General features: G+C 35.9%; 1 protein-coding gene and 1 long non-coding RNA gene across 3 annotated transcripts in view; one reads left to right on the top strand and one right to left on the bottom strand.

The window, feature by feature from the left end:
- The window catches only part of LOC107733062 (uncharacterized), a 22,486-nt gene extending 14,055 nt beyond the window's left edge, over positions 1 to 8,431 (top strand). The window contains exon 3 of the long non-coding RNA XR_001638935.1: positions 8,334 to 8,431. This is a non-coding gene — a long non-coding RNA (uncharacterized LOC107733062). The remainder of the gene's footprint in view (positions 1 to 8,333) is intronic.
- The window catches only part of tgfbr2a (transforming growth factor beta receptor 2a), a 24,051-nt gene that overhangs the window by 5,257 nt on the left and 9,948 nt on the right, over positions 1 to 8,846 (bottom strand). For both annotated transcript variants that reach the window (XM_016544565.1, XM_016544564.1), the window contains exons 4-7: positions 7,391 to 7,547; positions 5,946 to 6,136; positions 1,444 to 2,222; positions 300 to 441 (exon numbers count right to left, since the gene is read on the bottom strand). In XM_016544565.1, coding sequence (XP_016400051.1) covers positions 300 to 441; positions 1,444 to 2,222; positions 5,946 to 6,136; positions 7,391 to 7,547 — 1,269 coding nt within the window. The remainder of the gene's footprint in view (positions 1 to 299; positions 442 to 1,443; positions 2,223 to 5,945; positions 6,137 to 7,390; positions 7,548 to 8,846) is intronic.

The raw sequence follows: 8,846 nt of genomic DNA, 5'->3' as shown, positions 1-8,846 counted from the left end.
GTTATAGCCATACCAATTCATTTGAGTGTGTATAATTGTGTGTGTGTGTGTGTACCTGTTTTTCTATTCTGGTGGGGACTTAAACCTGAATACACACAGACTCATGGGGACTTGTGTCATGGTGGGGACCTAAATTGAGGTCCCCACGGGTAAACAAGCTAATAAATCACACAGAATTAAGTTTTTTGAAAATCTAAAAATGCACAAAGTTTCCTGTGAGGGGTAGGTTTAGGTGTAGGGTTGGTGTAGGGCAATAGAATGTAATATGGTGAGTGTAACCACTGATGGACGTTTCTTACCTCCGATAGCGCTGCATCTGGACGTGATTTCCCACAGAACCAGGGCCATGGAGTAAACGTCGGCCTGTTTGAAGGACTCGATGTTCTCCAGGTCTAGCCTGGACTCCAGCACCTCAGGAGCCATATATCTGGCCGTTCCCACCTGAGAAAACCAGCAGAGCTTCTGTGAGCTCATATAATGAATGTAAACTCACATTATCTGACAGATTTAACTCTTTTTGGTGTGTAATTCAATTACATTTTTAATATAAAACATACTACAGACCTTTATTTTGAAATGCTTCTTTTCCTGCTAAATATCACTCTGTTATATCAGAAGTTATACAGAATTTTAAAATAACAAGAAACAGATTGTGTATATAATGCTTACATTTTTTCTAGATAAGTGTTTGTTCTACAATTTCAGTTCAGCGTTGCGCCGTGTCGTTTCCTCTTTAAATATAATGCTTTAATCATTCTGACATCATCATCATTATTATTTTTGAGCATGTGATAACATTGAGCATAAAATGTGTCGTATCTGCTAATTATTATTATTTAACAATTGTAAAACATGAACATTTGGATAAAGAAATGAAATGGATTAGGTCGATAGATAGAACGATAGATAGATGGATAAATGGATAGATGGAACGATGGATGGATGGATGGATGGATGGATAGATGGATAGATAGATAGATAGATAGATAGATAGATGCTTGATTTTTAAAACATGAACATTTTGAAAGAAATATAGTAATATTAAATAAATAAATAAATGCATTTAAGAATATTTTTTTCCTAAATATATTGCATAAAAACAATTTATAAAAATAACCTTTACATAACCTTATATATCTAATTTAATTTGTTTATTAAATGAATATATTATTTATTACATATGATTAATATATGCTTTATTCATAATTAATTATTTTAATGAAATTCTAATACTATATACTAATTAAAAATAGATTATTTAGAAATTATACCCACACACACACATACACACAACTATTTAGTTTATAGTATTGGCCTATAATTAAAATAATTAATTATTAATATAATAGATATAATAAATAATATAATATATTAATAACTGACATATGGAATTTTCCTGAAAATGAGCCAGGGTTTGGGTCAGTAGTGACGGCACACTCTCACCTGTCCGCTGTTGGCCAGTTCTTCAGGAGACATGGAGTTATGGAGTCTCAGACTGAGACCGAAGTCACACAGGCAGCAGCTGAGGTCTGACTTCACCAGCACATTCACGCTCTTCAGGTCGCGGTGCACGATGGCCACTTTAGCGCGTCCGCATGACGTCCGGTCGGCATGGAGATGAGCCACGCCCCTCGCCAGAGACCCGCCCAACCGGCACAGCTCGTCCCAGCCAATCACGTGCTGCGTCAGGAACTCCTGCAGGTTCCCTCGCTCGTGATAGGCCGTTATCAGCCAATAGCGTCGCTCCGCCTTCCGGTCCTCGGCGGTCAGAAACTGAAGCACATTTTCGTGCCGAAGATCGGCGTCGGAGAAAATCTCCCACTCGGTTTTCCACGAGGCGTACTCTTCATAGGGAAATATTTTGACCGCTACCATCTGGAAGGATTCGTCCGTCGCTCCCTGCTTGAGTTTGGCTCTGTAGACTTCAGCGAAGCGGCCTTTCCCGACTATAACGTCCAGCTGGATGGGGAGCAGCTCGGTGTTGTGGTTCAGGCTGTTGGCGTTGGCCGAGCTGCTGTCGGATCGGTCGTCGTCGCTCATGATGATCGCACAGGTCTCGCTGTCGATGCCTTTGGTCTTGGGTGCTTTGAGGTTCTGCTGGCGAAACAGGCGATAGCAGTAGAAAGCCGAGAGGAGAACGACGACAGCAATCAACGCAGGAACCAGACTGACCAACAGCACCGGCGGGAGATTCCTCTCAACGCCTTCTGGAGGAGCTGACACTGCACAGGAACACCAGAGGAAAATTACTACCGGTTTATTTAAAACAGAACTATTACAAACATGTCTGTTACCTGAAATAAAGTTACTCACCCGCATGTCGTTCCAAACCCACCTCCGTTCATCTTCAGAACACAAACTGAGATATTTTTTTATGAATTCCGAGAGCTCTCTGACCCTCCATAGACAGCAAGGGTCCTACACGATCAAGGTCCAGAAACGTAGTAACCATGTTATTAAAATAATCCATGTGACATCAGGGGCCAGTTGTTCAAAATAAATCTGATCAGATTGGATCAAATCTTGAAAATGGGTTGTTCAAAAGAAAAAAAGGATTCTGAATTCGGATTAGATCACAAAATCCAATCTTGATCTGGATTAAATCCTCAGTTTGTGTTGTGCAAAACGTTTTAGCAACATTGGGGTACTTTTGATCCCCAAAAAATAAAGGATTATTCTGATCCCAGCAGAAGGGTGGATTTCAGGAACAAAAATGTAATAAAACTTATGGGGCTCCGTAGAGCACTAGTAATCCAGATTTGGAAATCTGAAGAAGTGTGTATCTGGATCAGGGTGATCCAATCCAATTTTGCTTTGAAAAACCAGCACAAAACCTGGATCGCAAAACATGGGATTTCCAAATCCAGATCATTCTGATCCAGATTAAACTTTTTGAACAACTGGCCCCAGGGGTTTAACCGTAATTTTTTGAAGCTACGAGGATACTTTTCGTGCACAAAGAAAACAAAAATAACGACTTTATTCAACAATGCATCTCCTCCGCATCACCCTGGCGCTGGTACTTACTATGTTTCTGGACCCTGATCGTGTTAGGAGCATTGCTGTCTATGGAGCGTCAGAGAGCTCTCAGATTCCATCAAAAATATCTTAATTTGTGTTCTGAAGATGAACGAAGATCTTATGGGTTTGGAGCGACATGAGGGTGAGTAATTAATGACAGAATTTAAATTTTTTGGGTGACCTATCCCTTTAAGCCAAAGCACTCAAATTACCAACTTAAAATAAGTAAGGAACTAAAACTGAAAAAAAAAAAAATAATAATAATAATAATAATAATTCAACCTAAATAGTAATATATAAAAAACATAATGAAAATGACAAAAGCGCATAAAATTATGAAAAATTAAACTAATAAATAAAATTACTACTCCTTTTTTTCCTTGGAGCTTTTTTCTTTTATGTATGTATGTATTTATTTATTTACTTTTAGAGAAAAATGTTCTCAAAAACTCTCGTTTTAAAAAATGTTTATGTCATTAATGAAAACAAAGCTGTGATGGACAGATGTGCTGTCCGTTCAATTATATATAACAGATAAATTATATGTGCTGAAATATATAACAATAATATGTAAAAACTGTAAAATTGTTATTACTTTAAATACATATATGTATGTATGTATGTATGTACAGTATACACACACACACACACTTAGTCATTTAGCAGACACTTTTTTCCAAAGCGACTTATAAAATGAGGACAATAGAAGCAATCAAAACCAACAAGAGCAATAATATGTAAGTGCTGTGACAAGTCGCGGTTAGCCTAGTGCAGTACGTGTAACAAAAGAATAGAGAAAACTAGTGTTAGAGGGTCGTTTTTTTAAGGATGTACTGTCCATCTAAAATGCCATACATTTTTATTGTACACAATGCTGTAAAGATCTGTTGAAAAATTAATTTCCAATCTGATTGTCTGACTTGACACAACTTCCGGGAGTAAAAGCACACAGGAAACAAAATAAAAGCTTTATGAGCACTTCTGAGAAAGTGCTAACTAATCACTAAACTAATACAATTAGTGGCATCAACCCTTTGAAACAGCGTCAGGATTTAGTTTGAGTTGCAAGAAGCAACTAAACTAGATTTTCACAAACAAAAATGGCCATTCTGCTTAGTTCTCAATATTATGCCATTTTACTGCATAGTCTGTGAATGAATGTGTTTGAGAATGCAGAAAGTGAAGTGTTTTTTTTTCCTGACACTTCACAATTTCTCAGAAAACTTTTGAAAAAAAAAAAAAAGCATCTTATGTAAATGTGATTCAGAAACATTTAAATACTGGAAAACAAGACAAAAATCAAGAGGCTGAACATCACTTTAGAAGTTTTTACATGTGGACAGACAGATATTTTCGGCAGCAAAAGTTTCCTCTCAGAATCACATGATGCAGCTTCCTGTGTAACGAATCTAAAACTAGACTCTAGTCAGAAGCAGAAATAAACGTTAGTGGTCCTTTCCTCGCACAAAACTCCCTAATGATACACGTTACAGTAAACATAGTGATGTGCAACCAAACACAAACCGCACACGTGCACACGCAGACGCACAGAAATGACACACGGCTATAAAAACAAGATTTCTGCATGCGATGATCTTTAGACACAGACAGGAAACCCCACGTCTGAACGCTTCAGCAGCTCCCCGGAGACATTATAGAAAACGGCTCGCACAGTTTACCCCAAGAGTGCTTTTAAACTGACCTACAGCACAGTGTGAAAGAGTCAAAACTGTGAGATATGAGTCTTAATATTCTTATTCTGATCGAGAACGGCCCACTTAGACAGGAAGTGAACATCTGACTTTTACATCATCACTGTTCAAAAGCTTGGAATCATTCAGATTTTTTAATGTTTTTAAAAGACGTCTCTTCTGCTCATCAAGGCAGCATTTATTTGATCAAAACTACAGTAAAAACAGTAATATTGTGAAATATTTTTACAATTTAAAATAGCTGTTTTCTAAGTGAATATCTGTTAAACTGTAATTTATTTCTGTGATCAAAGCTGTATTTTCAGCATCATTACTGCAGTCTTCAGTGTCACATGATCTTCAGAAATCATTCTAATATGCTGATTTGCTGCTCAAGAAACATTTCTGATTATTATCAATGTTGAAAACAGTTGTGCTGCCCAATATTTTTGTGGAAACCGTGATGCATTTTAGTTTTCAGGATTCTTTGATGAATAGAAAGTTCAGAAGAACAGCATTTATTTGAAATAGAAATCTATTGTAACTTTATAAATGTCTTTACTGGCACTTTTGATCCATTTAACGTGTCCTTGATCAATAAAAGTATTAATTTCTTTCAAAAGACCACAAACTTTTACATTTCCTGGACCTTTACATGAATATGGCACAAACTTTAAAAAATAAATAGTTTATGTAAAAATAGTAAGTCAGTGAAGAGCTTCAGAAAATACTGACTGTCACTCTCAAGAGGGGAAAGTTACTAAATATTATATGAACTATTTTATTTTCTGTGCATTCAGACAGATACTGTTATATTTTGTATTAATATTTTGAATTATTTTTATATTTTCCATTTTAATTGTAGTTTTCTTTATTAGTTTTATTTTTTATATGTATTTTTTTATATTTTTTTCATTTCTGTTTTTGTTATATTAGTACATAAATTGTAACTAATAACTCTTATTATTAAACTCTTAATATAAATCTTATTATCAATGTTGAAAACAGTTGTGCTGCTTCATATTTTTGTGGAAACTGATACATTTTAGTTTTCAGGATTCTTTGATGAATAGAAAGTTCAAAAGAACAGCCTTTATTTGAAATAGGAATCTTCTGTAACATTCTAAATGTCTTAACTGTCACTTCTGATCAATTGAATGCATCCTTGTTGAATAATAGTATTAATTTCTTTCAAAAATAAACTCTAGCTCCTGTCATTCACATCTCACTCACCGTCAGGGAAGAAGAGTGGATCGTTACACTCTTCCTCATTGCAGGAGCAGATGTAGAAATCCTCCTCCATGCCCTTCACCTGCTTCATCAGACAGACGGAGTTGTTGTAGTCCGTCAGATACTGACCGTGAAACGGGAGCGTCGGATTGTGACACACCGTCTCAATGATGGGGTTCCCTTTATTTCTCCTCCTGAAACACAACATGCACATTGTGAGCTGATTGGCTTTTATTCAGTCAATCTGAGAATACCAGAAGTGTGTCCTCTTTAAAATCCACCAAATATATACTGCTTTAAAAGTTTGGGAATTTTTTTGAAAGAAATTAATATTTTAATTCAACAAGGACGCATTACATTGACAGTAAAAATATTTATAAAGTTACAAAAGATTTCTATTTCAAATAAATGCTGTTCTTTTGAACTTTCCATTCATCTGCGAATCGGAAAAAAATTAAATGCATCACAGTTTCCACAAAAATATTGTTTTCAACATTGATAATAATCAGTAATGTTTCTTGAGCAGCAAATCAGCATATTAGAATGATTTCTGAAGATCATGTGACACTGAAGACTGGAGTAATGATGCTGGAAATTCAGTTCTGATCACAAGAAATCAATTACATTTTAACAGATATTCACTTAGAAAACAGCTATTTTAAATTGTATATTTCACTATTTTTACTGTATTTTGATCAAATAAATGCAACCTTGGTGAGCAGAAGAGACTTCTTTCAAAGACATTAAAAACTCCTATATTATATTGTTCTGTAACATATGTTAGGAAATTGAGTTACTCCATATTTTCTTTTCTTTTTGTATTATTATGGATTCTAGCCAGAAACAATAGTTTGAAGTTAAACACGTCGTAATGATGGATTTGTTTCTTTTTTCTTCTCCAGATGTTAACTGATGGACTGGAGTGGTGTGGATTACTTGTGGATTATTGTGATGTTTTTATCAGCTGTTTGGACTCTCATTCTGACGGCACCCATTCACTGCAGAGCATCCATTGCTGAGCAAGAGATGAAATGCTGCATTTCTACAAATCTGATGCAGAAACAAACTCGCTAAATGTTCATTTTCGGCTGAACTACTCCTTTAAACTCTTTCTGTCACGATCACTCTGACTGTGTGTTTTCACTCTCAGAGTTAGTCTGCGAGCCGAACTGAACTATTTCCTGCGAGATTGTCTGGAAGTCAGACAGGATTTCCTGTATCACAGTGAAGCTATTTCCTGATTAACGCAGTCGTGGTCGACATTCATACTGAACGAATACAGAGAGTTCATGTAGAGATTGATATCGGAAATACGAATGTCTAGACAGCAGTGATACTGAATGCAGAGTAAATGCAGATTCTGCATTTGAGAATCACTGAGATTCAGATTTGCAGATTGAGTCTGTAAACAAAAACATAGATGTATAACATAGAAAAGTGACTCATACCAGGCGCTGACGCAGACCTCATTGGGATTCTCGCAGATGGAGGAGATGTTGCACAAGGATTCGCAGACGCCGGTGGCGTTACACGCCGTGGATTCAATGTCACAGAACCTACAGAGCTGAGCGAGTCTGAACGCTCCTTTAGTTTCTGATGTAGGCACTTCAAAAACACACAGAGAGAAATATATAATATATATATAATATCTAAATTGATTCATTCTGCCTGTTATAGTCATTTCAAAGGAATTACACTGACAACACTTAAATTATTTACTCGTATGTAGCCTTTTATTGATTTTTTGGGTATTTTAAAGGGGTCATCAGATGCCCATTTTCCACAAGTTGATATGATTCTTTAGGGTCTTAATGAAAAGTCTGTAACATAGTTTGGTTAAAATGTCTCAATGGTAGTGTATAACTACACCGTTTTTACCCTGTCAAAAACAGCTCTATCTACAGCAAGCTGTTTTATTGCATGTCGCTTTAAATGCTAATGAGCTCTGCTGACCCCGCCCCTCTCTTCCGAGCCGCTCTCTGAGAGACGGTAACCTTTAGCAGCATTCATCGTGAAACTTGCTAACTAGCACATTATTAGGAAAGGCGATTTGCAAAGATTCTTCGGATTGCAAAGATCCTTCGGATGAGACGTCGAACCGAGGTATTAAAGATTCATTAAAAAAACTTTTGTGTGAAGCTGAATCACGAATGATTTGCACAAACATAGACGCATTTATGTAGATCAGGGGCGCATTCCCTTCAGAAACAATGTAATCCACTGCGTCTTCAGCGGCTCAGATGTCGGGAGTAAATGACGACTGCTATGTTCATTATTACATCCAACAACAGAACACCTAAATCGCTTAGGAGGCATTCTTGTCTACATCTGCTCCGGCGGTGAAACAATGGCGGACTGATGACAGCTCACTCAGGGCGGAGCTAAGGTAAGACGCTTGTGTCAATCAGACTATCGTGGGAGGGGTCTGTCTGTGTGATGTCACACTGACAGGCATCGGAGATCGGCTCGATTTGAGAAAGGGGTAAATATTTACCAGATTAAAAAAAAACACTGGGTGGATTTTTATCATTATAGGGTGGTTGTGTACACACACTGCCAACACACATTTCAGTTCAAACTACTTGTAAAAGTGCATGTCACATCCGATGACCCCTTTAATGTTTATTTCAACATTTACAAATACATGTTACATGAATAAATGAAAAAGTTATATCGGTTAATATTATTTAATTTTAATATTTAATTGATTTTCAGTTAAAATTACTTATTTTTAATTACATTAATTTAAATTTTTTTTGTATTTTATTGTATTATTTATTGTATTTTATATGTGTGTAGTATTTTATTTTATTTTCTACATTAATTTTATTTATGCGTTTTTAAATTTTTTATAAATATATAATTTTATTATATATTGTATTTTACATTATATATTTTAAATTT

This window comes from Sinocyclocheilus rhinocerous, unplaced genomic scaffold (genome assembly GCF_001515625.1).
Source record: "Sinocyclocheilus rhinocerous isolate Xijiao unplaced genomic scaffold, SAMN03320098_v1.1 scaffold1301, whole genome shotgun sequence".
In the NCBI taxonomy this organism is placed as follows: Eukaryota; Metazoa; Chordata; class Actinopteri; order Cypriniformes; family Cyprinidae; genus Sinocyclocheilus; species Sinocyclocheilus rhinocerous.
The sequence above is the reverse complement of the archived record's forward strand: the minus strand, read 5'-3'. Positions and strand labels throughout refer to the sequence as shown.